This window comes from Mycteria americana, chromosome 8 (genome assembly GCF_035582795.1).
Source record: "Mycteria americana isolate JAX WOST 10 ecotype Jacksonville Zoo and Gardens chromosome 8, USCA_MyAme_1.0, whole genome shotgun sequence".
In the NCBI taxonomy this organism is placed as follows: Eukaryota; Metazoa; Chordata; class Aves; order Ciconiiformes; family Ciconiidae; genus Mycteria; species Mycteria americana.
The window spans coordinates 41546035-41564496 of NC_134372.1; the positions used below are offsets into that span (position 1 = coordinate 41546035).

The 18462-nt window shown below is 35.9% G+C and overlaps 1 protein-coding gene across 5 annotated transcripts in view; it reads left to right on the forward strand.

Moving 5' to 3' along the window:
- CDH8 (cadherin 8) overlaps positions 1-18462 on the forward strand; it is a 154094-nt gene that overhangs the window by 98088 nt on the left and 37544 nt on the right. For all 5 annotated transcript variants that reach the window (XR_012776962.1, XM_075510844.1, XM_075510845.1 and 2 more), the window contains one exon: positions 2518-2654. Coding sequence is in view for 4 of the 5 variants with exons in the window: in XM_075510844.1 (XP_075366959.1) it covers positions 2518-2654 (137 nt within the window). In the remaining variant the exon portion in view is untranslated. The remainder of the gene's footprint in view (positions 1-2517; positions 2655-18462) is intronic.

Below are 18462 nucleotides of genomic sequence, written 5' to 3' on the forward strand. Positions count from 1 at the left end.
TGCATTGTGAATAAATACTCTTGGGATGAGACGAAATGCAATATAATAAACTCACAGATGTTACAGTTTTATAACTTAAAAAAATGTACTGCAGGAAGACTGTGAATGGAAGTTTAAAAAAGGATTGATCCTTAGAGAAAAACTCTGTCTTATCTCAGGGGAATTTATGTCAAGCCCAGGTCAACTAAACATTAAATAGCATATAAGCATTTCATATTTTATTTCGTTAGTGGACTGTAAAAGTTTCATAAATGGTTGATATCAGCAGAGTTCTTTCTGCATCATTACATAAACGTCAAGAATGAAAAGATAGTTTTAAGTGATAACATCTTAAAAAAAGTTGTCTTGATTGCTGTCTGTCTTGTATTTTCTTGAGTGAAATCTTAAACCTGTGAAAGTCTGTAAGATATTTTTCACTAACTTCACTAGTACCAGAATTTTACTTCTAATACTTTAATTGGAACTAGGGAGACATCAAAATAAGGTTAAGCTATATTTTCAAAAATGATTGCCTGAAGTTAGGCACCTACAGCTTTATTCTTCCACACAAGTGACCTGATTTTCAGAAACGCTGAGGATAGTACAAATTCCCGTTAAACCATTGAGGACTGAGTATGTGGAGCTCACTAGAAAATCAGTTTACTTAAAAGTCCAAATATAGATGCATGTGCCTAGCTTTAGGCACATATATTTGGAATTTTACTTCATAATTTTTCTGGTACTCTTCTTAACCAAACTGCTCATTTTTAAGTGAGTAAAACTAGTTCTTCTCAGAGTTTAAAAACAGAAAGCTTAAATGTCTAAAAAATCCCATAGTTAATGTCTAAAAAATCCCATAGTTAAAAAATCCCTAGTTAAAACAGGGTTTTTCACTCTTAAGTCCATTAGTAGTTGTTAAGTAACTTACCAGTGTGATCATGCTAGCCTTGATCTTTAGTAATACAGTCTTTAAACATTTAAACTTTAAGATTTTGATAAATTTTCATAATTTAGAACTAATTTTTTCAAAGTGAATTGTATCTTACTGAATGCATTGCACAAGCAATCTAATTGCAACATATTTCATTCTAAATATGAAAATATCTTGACACTGAAATAAAAAAAGATGAACGCCATAATCCTAAGCTTTGAAATCAGATCCTAATGCTATGTCTATCAAAATCAATTGTGTCATGCTGGAATGAGTTTGAGTTCATCAGAATATGTTTATTGTAGCATATAAAGGAACTTCCGAATCAGAACTTTTTTTGGAAATTGCTTGTGATAAAGCATAAAACAGAATGGAATAACTGATTTTCAGATAACTGTGCCATTGTCACTGTAGCAAAATATGCTCTTGTTCTTTTATCAGTGAATTTAACAGTGTATTTGCAAAAAGTAGGAATGTAATGAGAAACTGACAGTCACTTTTCTGACCACTATATAACGTAATCCAGTCTGATGCCGTATCCTAACTCACCCTATTATGCCTCGATATAATGCAGAACAGATGTAAAAATTGTCAGTGCATGCTGTTAGGTTCTGTAATACATAGACACAAAGGCTTAAAAGGCTTTTATATAAATCCACAATTAGGATTCAGTAAAACCCCTTGAAGTCAATTTTTGTTGAACCATATCAATAGTTTATCACTAAACTCTCTCATTTCATACCTTTCCTGTCAAAAAATTGGAAGGCTTAATTTTGTGATTTAGTTTCTTTTTGCGAATAATACATTAATAAAATAACTCTGTGAAAATGGACAAACATAAAATCTTTCCTGAAGATCCTGTTCTGAGCTTTAAATCATCATCCTGCTTAATGCACTGTTGGAGCAATCTACTGCAGCTCTTTCTTGCTGTCAAGCTGGCTCTGTTTAGGCTGCATAATTTACCTGGACGTTCACATTTGCAAACTCTGACTACCTGTCAGATGAAACTTGTTTTGTTAAAAATCAGTGATGTCAATCCATAAAACAATCAGTCCTTCAGTGTTTGAAGTGTTTTATAGGAAAATGGTGATTAACTAACTGCGTTTCGCCCATGGAGCTGCTTGAACCATAACCAAATAATATGCTTGGTGAATAGTTCATGCTTCATTAATCTGAAATTTATTGGTAAAATAATATTATTCAGCCCTTTTTAAAATAACCATGAAGCCCACCATTTTTGTGTGCTTAATACATTACTGTTGAAATTATCATCAGTTACTGTGAAATACCATAGAAACTGTCTAATAAATGTGATGGATTGTGTAATTAACTCTTGATCAGCACCGTTTTTCAAAGATGTTACCCGGTGAACCTGAGGGCATTTTATGACCTTCACACTGGGTATACAGCTAATTACTCCTTGGGCAATAATTATTAAGTTTTTTTAGTCTCAGTTTGTCATTTCGTCTTATAAATTATTATGCTATTGAGCTTCTCAATCCATTTGGCTATAGAACTGCAGCTCTCAGAGGGCTCCCTAAATTGTTTTGTGTTGTATGGATTACACCAACTTCATTAAGTAGATTACAGGGATGTCTGTTTTGTAGGTTTTCCATTGACCGGCATACTGACCTTGAGAGACAGTTCAACATTAACGCAGAAGATGGGAAAATAACTTTGGCAACACCACTGGACAGAGAAACAAATATGTGGCACAACATAACTATTGTAGCTACTGAAACTAGTAAGTATTTGTGTATACTGACTTTTAGTTCTGTTGGGTTTATAATTAATTGTAACAGCATATGCAGTGGAAACTGTATATAATTCAGTAAAAAGTAAAACACATTGGATTTTTAAGTTACAGAATTTTTGAAAGAAAACTTAATTTCTGCTGAAGTTCCATTTCTTGTAGTTTTCAAAACTGCATTTTTTTTCAGTGAATACAGTAGTATAGATTTTGAAGAGATACCCGAGTACATTTGTTCAGGGTGTATAGGGTAAATGTTAAAAAATGTTTAAAAAAAACCAAACTCAAAGCCTTATATTTAGTTAGCTATATTAAGACAGAAAAAATAAAGCTTTGCTATTGTAGAAGTAAATTGTAGACTCAACCTACAAGTTCTTAACGCTTATGTTTCAGTACCATAAATGATTAAGCACATGGGTAATGTTGCATGAAAGTAGTCCTATTTGATACATATGAATAAATTTACTCATATACAGCTATAGACAAGAACATGGATTGTTCAGATCCACAAAACTATTGTGACTGATCTGTACACCTAAGTCACTGGGAGCCAGGAGTGTCACCCTGTCTGGGAATATGGGTCCTAGATTTTAATCAAGGAGAATTCTTGATTAATATGGAATTGTAAGCACTGCTGACAGGATCGCGTATGATAATATAATTTATTATTAATATTAGCACTGTATTTTAGACTATACATTTGACATAAATGTATTGCAGCAAAAGAACAGATTCAGAACATAGGTCAGTCATCCCATGTCATCTTCTTAACTGAAACACAAACTGTGAACATGTTTCTGCTGACGTACCTATTCTGCAGTCGATGTATATGCATAACTCCCATACGTACGTATACACTTGGCACATTGTTGTAAGAATATTTGTCTTCAGAGCCTGATGATCAGTGCTGCTAATTCTTGCGTGTAGAAAATAGGGTGATGTTACTGCTTGCTTTTCCCCCAGACTATCTTTTTTAAAGGATATAGTATTATGATACAGAACCTTTAATGCTCAGTGTCATAATACTGTAGCTATGAACATAATGAATGGGAGGATAAAATATGCTTATTTGGCCCATTTTTGTTGTCCAATATTTTTCTGTGATACTTGTATTCAAAAACAAACATGTTAGGAATCTGTGACAGGTAACTGAAATGGCATACATAAATGAGAAAGATAGGTCTGAGTATAAACTAAGCTCTCAACTTACAACCCCTGCAAACTGTATTCCTATGACTTACCTTAATAATTTGTGTATTTCATTGCCAGTAGTGCAGTAGTGCCAACAGTGCCGTTAATTACTGTTAAATCTTGCGGGCAAACACTACTTTGATAAATTAGTGAGAATACTTTCTGCTTGCAGGAAAGCCATGCCGATACAGGGGATCAAACTACATAAGGAAAGAAAGTAAACTCTGGTTTTATGGGGCATATTTTGCCCAGGTTAACATCAAACCACTTAATAACTTTGATGTTTTTAAAGGAGAATGATATAAAATTTTCATACCAATTTTCTGAAGACATGAGGAATGTCAGATCACGAGATTTACCAATGGCATGGAAAGCAGAATTATTAGTGTGTGATCCGAAGTTTTCAGACATTGGAATAGTAAGATGTAAAGTGAAGTAATTTTACATTTAGTTTCCTCCAAAAAGTCAAAAAAGAACAAAATAAAAATAATATTTTTTCCAGAAACTCCTCCAATTCATTTTTTTGATCTCCCTTAAACGTGTGTGTCTGAGCAAAGTTAACAGAAGTGCGCTTTACTAAGCCACAAGAGAATCAGGTCTGCCTGTTGCATCTTCAGATTTTTAAAACATAATTATACTGAAGAATTTTGTAAGAAATCAGGCTTGTCATTACACTTCATGGGAGCCTCAGCATCTATCACTATTGTAAAATTGCCTCTTATCAGACTGGCTATGAAAATAATAATGCCAATCTTGTTCTAAGCATTTGCGTTCCTGCTGATGGCTTATTTTCGCATTCCTAATATAATTATTTGACATTTACATAAAACAAGAGCTTAATTTCATAGACTACTATCTTTGCTTATTTAAGAGAAATTATTTTTAAACTCCTCATGCAGAAACTAAATGTGTTCATAGAACTGTCATGCAGGGTAAAATGAGCATTTTTAGATCTTTTTCCAACACAGTAATAAGCAAAATCTCTTGTTATAAAGTAACAGAAATCTGTTGGAGGCAGACACAAACAGCAAATGAAAATACTAAGTGTGTCATTACGACGCTTTCACTGACAGTAATATTAATGGACTGCTGATCTCTCCCATAAAAATATGTCAGCATCATTCGTACAGGAGCATTTTCTCTTCCTTGGCTAGCTGCTTTCCAGGTTCAGTTCAAGGCCGTTCCTGTGGGGCAATGACCAGACCATTTCATTGCCATTACACTTGCTTACTAATCATAAGCCATGGTACTGTTTTTTTCTTCTTGATTCCCAGGATGGTAGATCCTAAATGTACCCTGATTTATCAACACTTTCATAGATAAACACCAAGTTTCGCCAAAACATAAATCACTATTTCAGAACTTCGTGCTAGTAAGTTACCTGCAGCTAAATTTGTGCTTTAAGCACTGTCCTGGTTTCACCTGGGATAGAGTTAATTTTCTTCCTAGTAGCTGGTATAGTGCTGTGTTTTGGATTTAGCATGAGAATAATGTGGATAACACACTGATGTTTTAGTTGTTGCTAATCAATGTCTACACTGGTCAAGGGCTTTTCAGCTTCCCATGCTCTGCCAAGTGCACAAGAAGCTGGGAGGGGGCACAGCCAGGACAGCTGACCCCAACTGGCCAAAGGGCTATTCCATACCATATGCCGTCACGCTCAGTATAGAAACTGGGGGGAGTTGGCTGGGGGGCAGCGATCGCTGCTCAGGGACGGGCTGGGCATTGGTCAGTGGGTGGTGAGTGGTTGTATCACTTGGGGGTTTTTTCTGGGTTTTGTTCCTCTCTCACTCTCTTGTTGTTTTCCTTTTTTTTCCCCTGTTGTTTTCCATTACATTATTATTATTATTATTATTATTATTATTATTATTATTATTATTATTATTATTATTTGTTGTTATTATCATCATCATTATTATCATTATTATCATTATTTCAATTATTAAATTGTTCTTATCTCAGCCCACGAGTTTTCTTACTTTTGCTCTTCCAATTCTCTCCCCCATCCCACTGGGGGGGAAGGTGAGCGAGCGGCTGTGTGGGGCTTAGTTGCTCACTGAAGCTAAGCCACGACAAGCACAGGTAAATTTTGGCAGTTTTCTGCTGTCACTGTGGCAAAGTTATTCTTTTGTACCATCCCTCAGACACTGTCTGAGGCGGGAATCTTCCAAGACAATATTGGTCTGGCTGAAGTGAGCGTAACTACTTCTGCATTTTCACCTGGCTTGAGAATGAGGATTTTTAGATTCAGACTGGCTGATCTCTTTGAAAGCGATCAGATTTAGAATGCGTGTGGATAATTTTAATCATGCTACTTCTTTTTCATGCGAGTGCCCCAAAATGTGAACTTAACCCTTTCATGTCTAGTAAAACTAGGAGTAGAAACACAAAAGCATGAGCCAGTGAGGACTGTGACTCTTTCCTGTAAGCACTTAACAGGCAAAAGACCAGTTTAGGTTTTTTTTGTTTTAGAAGAAGGACGTTTCCTATTCATAGGCAAATGTCTGGCTAGTTCTAATTCAGGACAAATTCATGCTATTGGTGACAAATAGTATTACTATCCTATTCTGAGACCTGTGCAAAGTGAGTCATTTTGGATGGTGGCATTTCCCTCCTGTCACCTTCCCATCACTAGCAGACTCCTTCCAGCCTCTGTGAAGGAGTTCCTAGTTGTCTGCAGCCTTTCTTCTCGGCTGGCTAAACTAGCCAGACAGACTAAGGACAAGTTGCCTTGAGTGGCTCTCCCTCAGACAGTTGCCCAAACTTTTGTATTGCCTTTATGTTCTGGTTCTCAAAATACGTAGAGAAGTTGCATATAGTTTTATGCCTCCTGTTTAAATCACAGTAACTATGTTGCATACTGGTTGCATGCACCCTAGAGATAATTCTTCGACGATCTCATCCATCAGAATCTTTTTTTGGTTACTAAAGATGAAACAATGCAAAGAGTGATCAGCAAAAAAGACTGGACTGAAAGTGATTAACATGGTACAGGTGATATTTAGGTGACAGTTTCAGTATTTCAGATTTAGTTATACATTTTCCATGAACTTAGCGGAAAACCAGTAGATAAATTCCTTCTACAGCTTTGATCCTCTCAACTGCTACCCTTAAATCTGTCTACTCTTAAATGTTCCATTCCTTTTGCACAAGTTTTTCTACTGTATGATTTCTTATACTTCTTTCTTATACTGTCAAATTAATTTTTGCTTCTTTGTTGTTCAACTTCTTTCCTCTCTGGTCATGTAGTGACTCCTCTGTGTTGATGAATACTGTCACATGGATTTTTAAGAGAAGATAATATTACAAAGAACTTTGACCTCTTTGAAAGATCACTCTGAAACACAGGCTTAGGATTCACAGAAGAAATATATATATTAACACTCATGGCAAGAGGGATACTGAAAGTTATTGCACCTATGAATTGATTCTCAAATATTCTTTCTACGTTGCCATACGTCCAAGTTTACTCTGCTGAATGAGTCAGGAGCAGGAACATCTAGATGATTACAGGCTAGAGGAAGCAGGCTCACTGGCAAAATGACCTTTCCCTGAGAATGTACGTTTTGGTCTGTGGATGTAAAAGGTGAACTTTGTTTTCTGTCACTGTCTCTGGACTTCAAATACTGGACTAATGAGATTTCTCACTGTTTTGTTGTGTAGTTGAGACTTATGAGAGCTTAAAATTGTATCCTGAGGTTGAGAGGTTTATTTTAGCTAGGTGCTTGAGAAAATCGGGATGGATATAGCCTTGCTTTTTGTAAGTCAGGGCTGATTATGCCGCTTGTATGTTTGGGCTCTCTGGAGCTATGCCCTGAACAGGAAAGGAATCTGGGGGCATATGCAAGTATTCTATGAGAGCCTGAATTGCAGGGCTGTAAGAATGAATGATTAACTTACAGACTTTTCTTTTGGTGCATCTTTTTTATGTGTACAAAGGCTCATCACATCTTTGGTTCTTTGGTACTTTTTTGAAATGGAATTTTCTGCCATTCAGTAAAACCCAGTAAAGTCAGGATCCTAATAGTCATACGTGATCCCATTCATCTGAACACACAAATACATGTTTTAGTTTATATAAGTTACAAGTCTAGCTATAACTACTGTTCACACTGACATGCCTATGTTGCTTGCATTAACTGGTTAGCAATTTTGCTGGGCAGTGAAGCAGAGCAGAGTTCAGGCTGGGCTAACCTCCTCTGTATTTTCTCTGTTTCTTGTACAGGTTTTGCAGTACTTACCGAGTTATGTATTGTCAATGCTACTCAGCTACTAAAAGAAAATCAAATAGCCATGATTTATTTATTAGAACATTTTTGCTACAGTTTGCACAGATTCTGAATGGAATTCAGAATCTCTGATCGTTCAAGCTATCAGATTGTCACACAAGTATAAGGCATATAGTAATTAAACTCTACCTTCTCTCTGCCTCCAGCTCCATGGATTTCTATTTCCATCTTCTAATGGCTGTAACAGCCACGTTGCAGGTATTTCCCTAGCATCCTTACTGTATGTCTCATTAATACTAAGGAAATGCCCTATACTTCAGTCATTGCTGGTTAATTGATATAACAAAACCAGTAATAAATGGAGAAATAATGTAGTTTGAAACCAAAGCAAAGACTTATCTCAGAGAAGCTCTTTTAACTGAGGCAAGAAAGAAGCGTATTAGTAACATAATTTAACTGCACAACATTCCTCCAATTTAAATATGAATATCCTGATATTTGCATACTCATCCCTCTGAAAGTAGCTGAGATCTGCTTGAGATACAGAATTCTAGTGAATTCTTTGAAAACAAAAAGTATACTATAATGCATTCACTATTAGCAATGCTTATCTGGAATCCTCTTTTAAAAAAGTGAGGTAATCCTTTTCTCAAGGATATGTGTATTACAGAGTAGAAATTCATTGAATGATACCATAGATTTCAACAAGAAAAAACTTCCGAACATATTCCAGGTGGCAGCCTCTGAGATTTGTGAAAAACACACCAACAAATAACAGAAACCACGGCTCATAAACTTTAAAGACAACTAAATGATGATCCCTTTAAAGTCCCCAAGCTTTCTTTCACCTGACATAACATTGAGTGGGCTACTCAAGATTTATATTTTCTTCCCAGCCTTCGTATGACCATGCGCAGCACTGGATTCCTCAGGCTGCATTCAGGTCGAATCTCAGTTACCGTTTGTGAGGTGCTACCGTGAGCATATTCAAGCATAGACAGGTTCTTTTATAATCAGTAGAGGCTCAAGCCTTGTCAGACATACTGGGAAATACAGAGATGAAGTGTGCATCCGTTTGCTCTGTTGTGTCACGTTACCAGAAGGCCCTTCTAAAATTTCTCCCTCTTCTCACACTCTGTGCATCACATGCACGGACATGCAACAAATCAGCCCGCCGGGGAATTCCAAAGCCAGTGCAGGACTGCCTGGGAGAGGATATTTCTCTTAGCCTAGAGCAATGCTTTTAGCCAGGTTTTAAATCTCTGAATGAAGGGTTTTAATGGAATTTCTGTTTTCCTTATTCTCCAGGCACTGCGGTCATGGAGCTATTATTTTCATTTTGATTGACTGCTTTATCAAATGATTCTTGGTATTCAGCTTCACTTGCCAAACAAAAAGCATACCAGTGGCTAGCTAAGCCCCCGCCCAAGTACTTGGCAAAGTACCAGAACTGCGACAACTAGTAGAAATTGTTGTCAATTATTAGTCAAAGCAATAGACGAAAATGTAGACAAGATCTTGAAATGTAAGTGGTGATTAGACCACAACAAATATTTTTCAGGCATGGAGCATAGGAATCTCAAGGACAAACCTGTGGGCTCTATCTGACAAAGGTAATTACCCATACCAACTGCATTCTTTAGAAATGAAGAAGTATGAGGCAATTTTATCACCTAATGGGAAAGGGCATAAAGCCAGAAAGACTCTCTATGGTTTACGAAGAATATAAATACAATAATTGAATCATCACCCGGCACATGCTCTACTAAAGTTATCTATATTGTATATTCCTTTAAAAAATACAAGGACACTAATTAAAAAGGAAGAGAGACATAATTACTCTTCAGAATAAGCCTTCAGCTACAATGTACTTTTTAATGCCGTGAATGCCTTTGCTCATGCTTTCATTTATTTTATTTTATTTAGCCTTTTATTGTAAAAATGACTATAGGCATTATTAGCAATAATTCTAACATTTTAGGGAGTTACTTCGGTGCATCATATAATTACCTCTAATTTAGGGCTGAGTAAATTTCAGTAAGTTTTGGAAAGAGGAGGAAATAAGCCTTTATGGAGGTTTAAACAGGAGACACTCAGGAATATTAACCTTTTTTGCCTGACCCCTTTTTCTCTGGCTTAGTGGAACTCAAACTAGATAATCCATCATTTTTGCACAGAAACACAGAATTTAGTAAGGTAGTTTTTATTCATTTGCACACACATACAGGGTTACAGAGAACTCCATAGATTCTAATGGGTCGCAGAGCATTTGCCATTGGTCAGTGGAGGGCTGGTATGTCACGTAAAGCTAGTTTGCAGTTCTCGGCTATCAAAGCACATTCAGACATATCACAAATTTTCCCATTAGTGTTTTTTGCAGCTCAAGAATAGCCGGAGAGGTGATCCACATGGATAGTAGCATGGGAGTGGCCATATTATGAGGAAATGTGAATGGGAATGGAGTGTACTTACAGAACAATCTCTATATAAAATGGTCTCAGTAGTTCAGGAGCAAGCGTTAAAATTCAGGTATGGGACGCTGAATAGAAGTCAGCAACCTCTGATTTCAGAGGAAAGCATGTAAGGCAGCTGTGAATAAAGCATCTGAGTAATTCAGCGCAAAAAAAAGTCAGAGGAGATAATAAACATAATTATGGCAAGGAAAAGGAGAGAGATTTACATGAGCAGTCTAACTTCTTTTATTTCTGGTTTCAGGGCATTATAAAGCCAGGGTAGGCATCTTAGTTCTAGATTTGCAAATGTGGATTTCACAAAAACGTACTGGAACTGAGAACACTGTTCAAAGCTTAAAATACATAAGGTTAAGATACTAGGTGGTGTTTTAGAAGGGAATAAGGCTTTCTGGGGCACAAACAGATAAGGATTCAAGTAAGGAATACAAGGGTCATTGGTGAAAACGTGCTTGACTAATTCATGTGAAGTATGTTAATTACTTTGAGAAAACCAGAGGCATATTAAACTGACAATGTACATATTATATTAGCAAAATGAGTGCATTGTTAAACTGAACAACTAACAATTGGCCATCTGCACTTTGAACATTTGAATTAAAATTTCTGAAGAAAATGATTAATCTTAAAAATACTGTGTAGTATTCGTCTAGTTTGATAAGCTGAATTCATCTACTTCTAAGTGGAATGTGACTATCTGAAATCTCCACTGTTTTTTCTGTAAGGCTGAAGCATGACAGTAGGTCAGAGTAGAGGCTTGCAACTGAATATCGTTTTAGTCAATCTTCTTTAAGCACATTTCTTTCTAGAGTAAAGATTCTACTCAGAGTAGCATGCTTTGAGCTACTAGTAAAGTTGCTGGATAGCAAAGAATGACAGTATTTTCTGGCTGAAAAACAGAGGAGAGGATTTTTTAAAGGTACACACTGATATGCTAGGGAGATCTTTTTGCTTATTGCTGAAGGTATGCAAGTAAGAAGGGTTTGATCCTAAGCTCCTAGAACCTGATTCAAATCCAGCATATCCAGCAATATTTTATCTGTGAAGGAAACATAAGAGTAATTAAATTGCACTGTTAAGAAAATCAGTCCCAGAAAGGAATATGAGCTCTAAAAATAATGACATTTAAATACTTCTATAATAAAGTCTTGTTTAATAAAATTTTTTATTAAAGCATTTTGATGTTTTGTCTATCAGTAAGGGAGGGATTTCATTTGAGCTATTAAATATTTTACTTCAATCATGAAATCATTTAAAACAAAAACCCCAAAATATTCCAGACATTTAGTCCCCAATCAGTCTACTTATTGTTATTATTATTGCTGCTAGTCATTATAAAATTTCATGGCTAATTATAATTGACAATAAGACCTTGCATATCTAAGTCAATATTTTATAACATTTTAATATGCATGATGTATTAGCATATTAACAATATAATTGCTCTAAAGTGTGGGCCAGATTCCTGACTGTTTTATGCTAGCGCAACTCCCTTGATTAAGCTGGAATTGAGCAACACAGCAGCAAATCATGCCCTGGTACATTTGTTGTGTCTTAAAACTTTTCTTCCATCAGTTTCCTTCCTGCCTGTTCACAGGTTTATTTTATAAGGCAAATCTTTTTCTGTCACTTAATGGCACTGTGTTATTTTCTGGAAATTTTTTCTTATTGTTATATTCAGAAATTAAAACCTGTTACTTCCTCACAACGAATAAGGCATTACACTGCCCCAGAAAATCTGGAATCCTAATTAGGTTTGTGGTGCTGTGATCCACAAGCAGTAAAGATCCAGTAGCATTTCATCACGCTGTTATTATTGCTAGTGTGTATAATAAAGGTAACAGAAAGATGTGGTTCCCTATGCTTTTCTGTGGTTCCCTGGTTTCCTAACTCTTTTTTCCTTATTGGTAGCTGCCACAAGGAAGTGGAAAAAACTTTTTTCAAAAGCTTTTAGTAGACTCTGACTTTTGCTAAAATGATGGGTCTGTAGAATAGTGCTTCCTAGTTGCAGATGCTTCCGGAGATTTCAAATGCTGTTTTGCTATTACTTATTCTTGAAGTTAGGTATAATTTTTTCCTTCTTTTTTTTAATTTGCATTCACTTTTGCAAAAAATGTAACTATAACATCAAACATTTCTAACTTGCCTTTCTTTATAGTTTATAAGTCCACTGCTAATAGTTGCTAAAACTTAAACTGTATTTTTAATTTTTACACTCGTAACAATTCACCACTGAAATACGTAATGCACTTCATTTACTGGAAGTGACATAACTGCAAACTACACCCTGACTTGCATCCTCGTTAGGGACAAATAAGGCTCAATAACACAGTACTGTATCAGAAACACAGGTTCTTTTCCACCAGCATTTGTTTCAGTTTGGTCTCTGGATAGATGTGTGGGTGGAAGGATGTTTGCGGTGTACTTTTATTTTTTTTTCTTCCCCCTTAAGGATTTACTTAGGATCTGTGAATAAAACAGAAGTGTTTTCATTGTCATAAACCTGACACAACCAAAGCAGCTTCCAATACAACCCGCGCAAACAGCTATACTAATAATTTATTTTGAATTATGTATTTGTTTACTCATATTGATGTGTCACATATATCTTGATTATGTGTCACTATGAATATAAAGCTCACTGTGGTCAAAATTAGATATGCAGAAGAACAGTCTCTAAAGACATGCTGTTTGCATCCAGAGCTTCTGACAAGAGACAAGTACCCATAATTGCTACTCAAATATTGAAAAGGTGCTACAGTTTCTGATTAGGATGCCCCTTCTAACTCTTTTCAAGCCTCATGCCATCCCTTTGCTCCCCCTACTTTAACATCCCCCCTTCTCTCTCCTAGTGCATATCCCATGCAGTCTAATCACTGCTTTATGCAATACGTAGGCTACATGTGATGAGCACCCATGTGTTACCTAGTGCATCTAGTACCTACTATATCTTCTAGCATTTTCTTTTTGGGGTCCATGAAATTAATAGGAAGTGGTGAAACTAAGGTGGATTTTTCAAAACACAAACATCATGATTAAAGGGATACTGCCATTCAAAGTGATTTATAATAACCAGAAACCCTTGAGTTTCTGGGTTGCTCGGTTTTTGGGAGGGGGGCACGAGGGGTGGGGGTTGCCTATGCTTCCCATTCCCCTCCAGCTCTAAGGTGGATATAAATTAGTTTCAGCATCCTCTGCTCCCTCAAGGACAAAATTACAGCTCGCTTACTGTGGCTGCTGGTTCTAAGTCACGTTGCAGCAGTGGATAACTTTTCCTCTCTTATCATGCATGGATAAATTTAAACAGAACAGTGTCTTTTGATTTTCCCTTATAACCAGGGTTATGGTAGAAGAGACCCTCTTCACAGCTGTAAACTACATTTGAGGGCATGTTTTGCTTTTCCAATCTAGTTTTGCCTTTCCAAGCCCTTTTGATCTATCTGTGCATTCAGACAAGACAATATCATGCATATACACCAAACAAAATATGGTACTTCTGCAAAAAATTACAAACATTTCCCAGTTTTGCAGATGGATCTTTCAATTCACAGAAGATCAGAGGTAATTACAGAGTAACCATTTGTTAGGCTGCTGAATAACTGTACAGCTTAATGGTATGAAAAATAACAAAGAGATTGCATTTGAATGTCAAATTATAGCCTGCCCTCAGATAAGCAAAACAGGGGCTAACTGCTTCTGTCAATATGTATTGTATCTGTATGAAAAGAATTACTAACTTTTTGAAAAGGTAGCTTGATTATCAAGTCTTATAAATCAGTGTTGATACTTTGAAGTTAACAAAGTACCCAGTTTAAGTCCCTGTTTTAATTTAAATTATATTTACATTTAAAAAATTAAATTATTTTAAATGTCGGAAATAGATAATGTAATATTAAGGACAAGGACTAGATTAAACTTCCAGAATAGAAGAGATCTGACTAACTGCAGCAGAAGCTGAACCAGGCCTTGAAGTGAAAGGGAAAAGTGCATACCAACATAGTCTGTTTACATTACTTTGCTACTACAATGGTAAGCAAAGGACTCAGTGCAAGGTTAGGTGTACTGTCACTGATTGTCACTGATTCAGTTGAACTCAATGGTCTTAAGGGTCTTTTCCAACCTAAATGATTCTATGATTTTAAAAAATCATTTGGTCTTTTTTCAGGCATGTTTCATTCTTCTGCAAATTGTAGGTAATTGATTCAAAACTCATATCGGTTCTGGGCTATATTAAACAATTTTTATGTCTTGCATGCACTAATGCAGAAAAAAAAAACCCCACAGAAAATGAAAGTGAGTGAAAACTTTGTCTGAGCAGGGCCTGAAGAATATGGCTTTAATTAATATTTTCTGGCATGGCTTGTGCATCTACCACAGAAATTTTACTCTTTCTTTTTTGTTTTGGTATTATCAGCAACTTGAAATTATAATGTCCTTTAGTCCCAAGCTATACATTTTATATGTTGATTAAAGGTAGGTATGTGGCCTATCTTAGTCACCTCTTTACAGGTGGAGTTGCTGAACTTTGGAAACTTCTTAACTACAAATTCAGCTTTGAAGTCAAGGACTTGAAAATGTAGTCTGTCCTCAGTTTCCCCTCCTCCTTGTCCTCCTTTCCAGGATACACAGTCGAAACACAGTCCTCGCACTCCACCTGGTTAGCGGGTATGTATGGTTCTGCATTTGTCCATGCCTGTGGAAGCATGCATTTTGCAAGAGTCTGACGTCTTTTTCATGACAATGAGAGGTAGAAAAGTGGACAAAAATGAAGGAGGTGGAAGATGTTGAGCAAGTCCTTTGTTAAACTTGTGACAGTCTATCAGTGAGGAAATAAAAATAGAACGTAACACAGTTTTGCTCTTGACTTGTTCATCTTCCTTCTGGAGACCATAATAAAATAAACTGAGTGATCTACTGAAAGCAGACAAAACTTTTCAACTCTATTATTATTTTTTTCCCAAAGAATGACCTACGGAACAAACTCGAGAAATATGTTTCACATCTTTTTCTTTCTGCCTCCCTCCCACACACATGTACATGCAGAGACTCGCCACAATCTGTACTACTCTAATATGTTCCAGTGTGCTGAAATAAATATAAATGGAACATTAATTTTGAAGCAGTGTTTGTTTCCTGTAGAGAAGCCTTTCTGCTATGCACTGATATGTTTATATTATTTTATAGATATTCCACAACTCTTAGTATTTTCTCATCCTTTAAAAATACGAGAATTTCAGGGGGGATCTATATCTTCATGATGACCAATCCTGTTTGGTTTTTTTTGTTTGGTTGCTTGAATTTTATCCTAATTCAGAAATAGCTTGTGTTCTGTTATGTTTAACAGAAATATTGTCAATTACTGATGTCTTTTCCTGACAATTTCAGAGTCAGTTTCAGGCACTCCGTCTCTCTTGGATCAGATCATTACATAACACTTCAGACAGATGAACACAGTATTTGCTGCAGTATGTGATTTCTATAGTTAAACTTCCACATAAACTTCAACATTTCAGTTTCACAATAGCATCTCTGTTTTTCAGGATTCTTGAAGTTTGTCAGTTTTATATGGCAAAAGAATTGTTATAAGTTGTGGTCTTATATAGGTAAAGGATTGCACAAAGAATACAACAACGTAAACCCTAACAGGAGAAATAAACTTGTCCTGCATGTAGATTGTCTTAGTGAAGTCATCAGATAAAACCTTGATAAAGTCATGGGGAATGGATCTGTTAAAATACAACTTAATAAGTTTGAAATAGAAGGGATGTAAAACAAGTGCTGTTGTTTTTATTAAGTCAGTGATTCAGATTTTATTTTGATTTCTCTGTTAGAACTAGGACTTCCTCTACTTCTAATTTAAAATATTACTAAAGTAGAAATTTCACAGAATCAGAGAAGCATGAAATAGCCATTTCCAAGCCATGTGGTGATGACAATAATAATAAAAGATGTGTTATTTTCTAAGAGTCTAGTTTCTATTCAGGTACTTAACTTTAGTTAAAATGCAAGACAGCTTATGACTTTTTAAAGAGAACCTTGAAGTGATTTTGGATGATTTAATTAAATAAAGGAAAACTGGATTAAACTGGATTTCGAGTTAAACAAATGATGAGCTTCATTTTGTGCAGCCAATAATTCTCTTTCTTAAGGACCACTGCTCTTTAAGACCACTTGTATGTGTATCTGTCAAGGAAAGACAGTGAAGAAGTGTTTTAAGCATGTTTATGAAGTGTTTAAGTGTTTATGGGAGTTGAATAACTGCATTATGTTCTGCTGGTTATGGCACAAGACCAAAAATTTCATTTATGAGCTCTAGTTACTCCTAGTATTACTTGCTGCGTGCAGTAACAAAGTTAACAATGCTTAATGCTTTGCATTACAAATTTCCAGTGATACATGCACATCTCCGATATGTAGGGTTTTTCCAGGAAGGAAGAAATGTGTTGATCACAGTAAGAACTAGCATGGGTCTGTAGCCTCCAAAAGTTCAGGTTTGGAGATACTAAATGGGTTGATAATGGGATTTTTTAAATTTGACTTTGATTATCTCATCTACCTCTTCATTTTTGTATCAAACTCTGCAGCCTTTTTTAATCTTGAGTAAGTTTCAACGGGTATGTTACTCAAAGATGAGTATGAGCAAGGTGTGTATTTCAAGCATTTAATGTTCCAATAGAGTCTTGAGGACTGAGGAGAAAAGCAGAAGAGCTTTTTAGGTGCTTATAATTCTTGTAAACCTTTCAGTATACATTTCTAAACTCAGCTGGACTTTCCATTATTTTTGGAAATTTATTTATTATCACTAGTAAGTTCCACTAGTTATTTTTACATCGAGTCATCCTTTCCTTGTATCTGTATAGCTGTTCCTTTCTTTGTGTGTGTGTGCTGTGCTTCTCTACAGCAGACAACTGGATCTTAGAACTACGGGCAGTAATTGAGACTTCAGCAGAGACATAAAAGAGCTGTACTTCTAGGAAATTATGTACGCAACTTGCATACGTGTTTCTTATGGCTACATGCTGTGCTGTGGCAGTGGTGTCCACAGATGACCAACCAAATGTATTTGAAATAAAAACTAAGTCTTTCTGTGCAGCCTTACTCTGAAAAGAGTTTTGGTAAACTAGACGAGTGGAAATTTTCTCAATATTTTTCAATCTTGCACCACAGTGTGCTAAATTTTCAAACCAAGCCATTGCTTCTCAAGTGACAGTCGTAATGATATGCTTGTATTGCAAGATTCAAGGTAGATCTTTTTAAACTGTGAATCACAATAAATACAGGTGATGAAGCTTTTACAAATTTGGTTAGGTACTTAGAGAGAGAGTCTCTAACTTTACACTCTTTTATGATTTTGCATAAAATAATGGATTGGAACTTAAGCAATCAGTCTTACTATCTACCTAGTACGTGCAAGAAGACTTGGTCTCCCTTAATTCTATTGAGTGGGTGGTTCATTGGGAAAAAAAAACCCAAACCAAACAAAAACCCCCCAGTAATTAAAATCCATTTTGTCACTAGTTTAGAAAGAACTGACTCTCCATTCATACAAGTGAGTAAAAGTTCTGAACATTGAATGCTAATCAGTATGAAGGCCAACTGTATGAAGGACAGTTGCCCATGCAAACGTAACAGTTTGTGCACTCTGTGGATCAGAGTGGGTCCACTTCAATCACTTTCTACTTTTAGTTCAAGGATATTGGGCATTGCTAACAGCTATGGATTTAAACTTGAGAGGGACATCCTCTGTGTACGTTTTACTATGGAGAAGATTGCAGCCATTAAAAGTATGAAAACAGACAGATGAAACTATTTTATCTTGACAGTGTTTCATCCACGAGTGAAATCTGGATTTGCTTAGTGAGAATTCATTAATATGTTTGAATAGGTATGCTTAGGGTGATTTTTATTTAC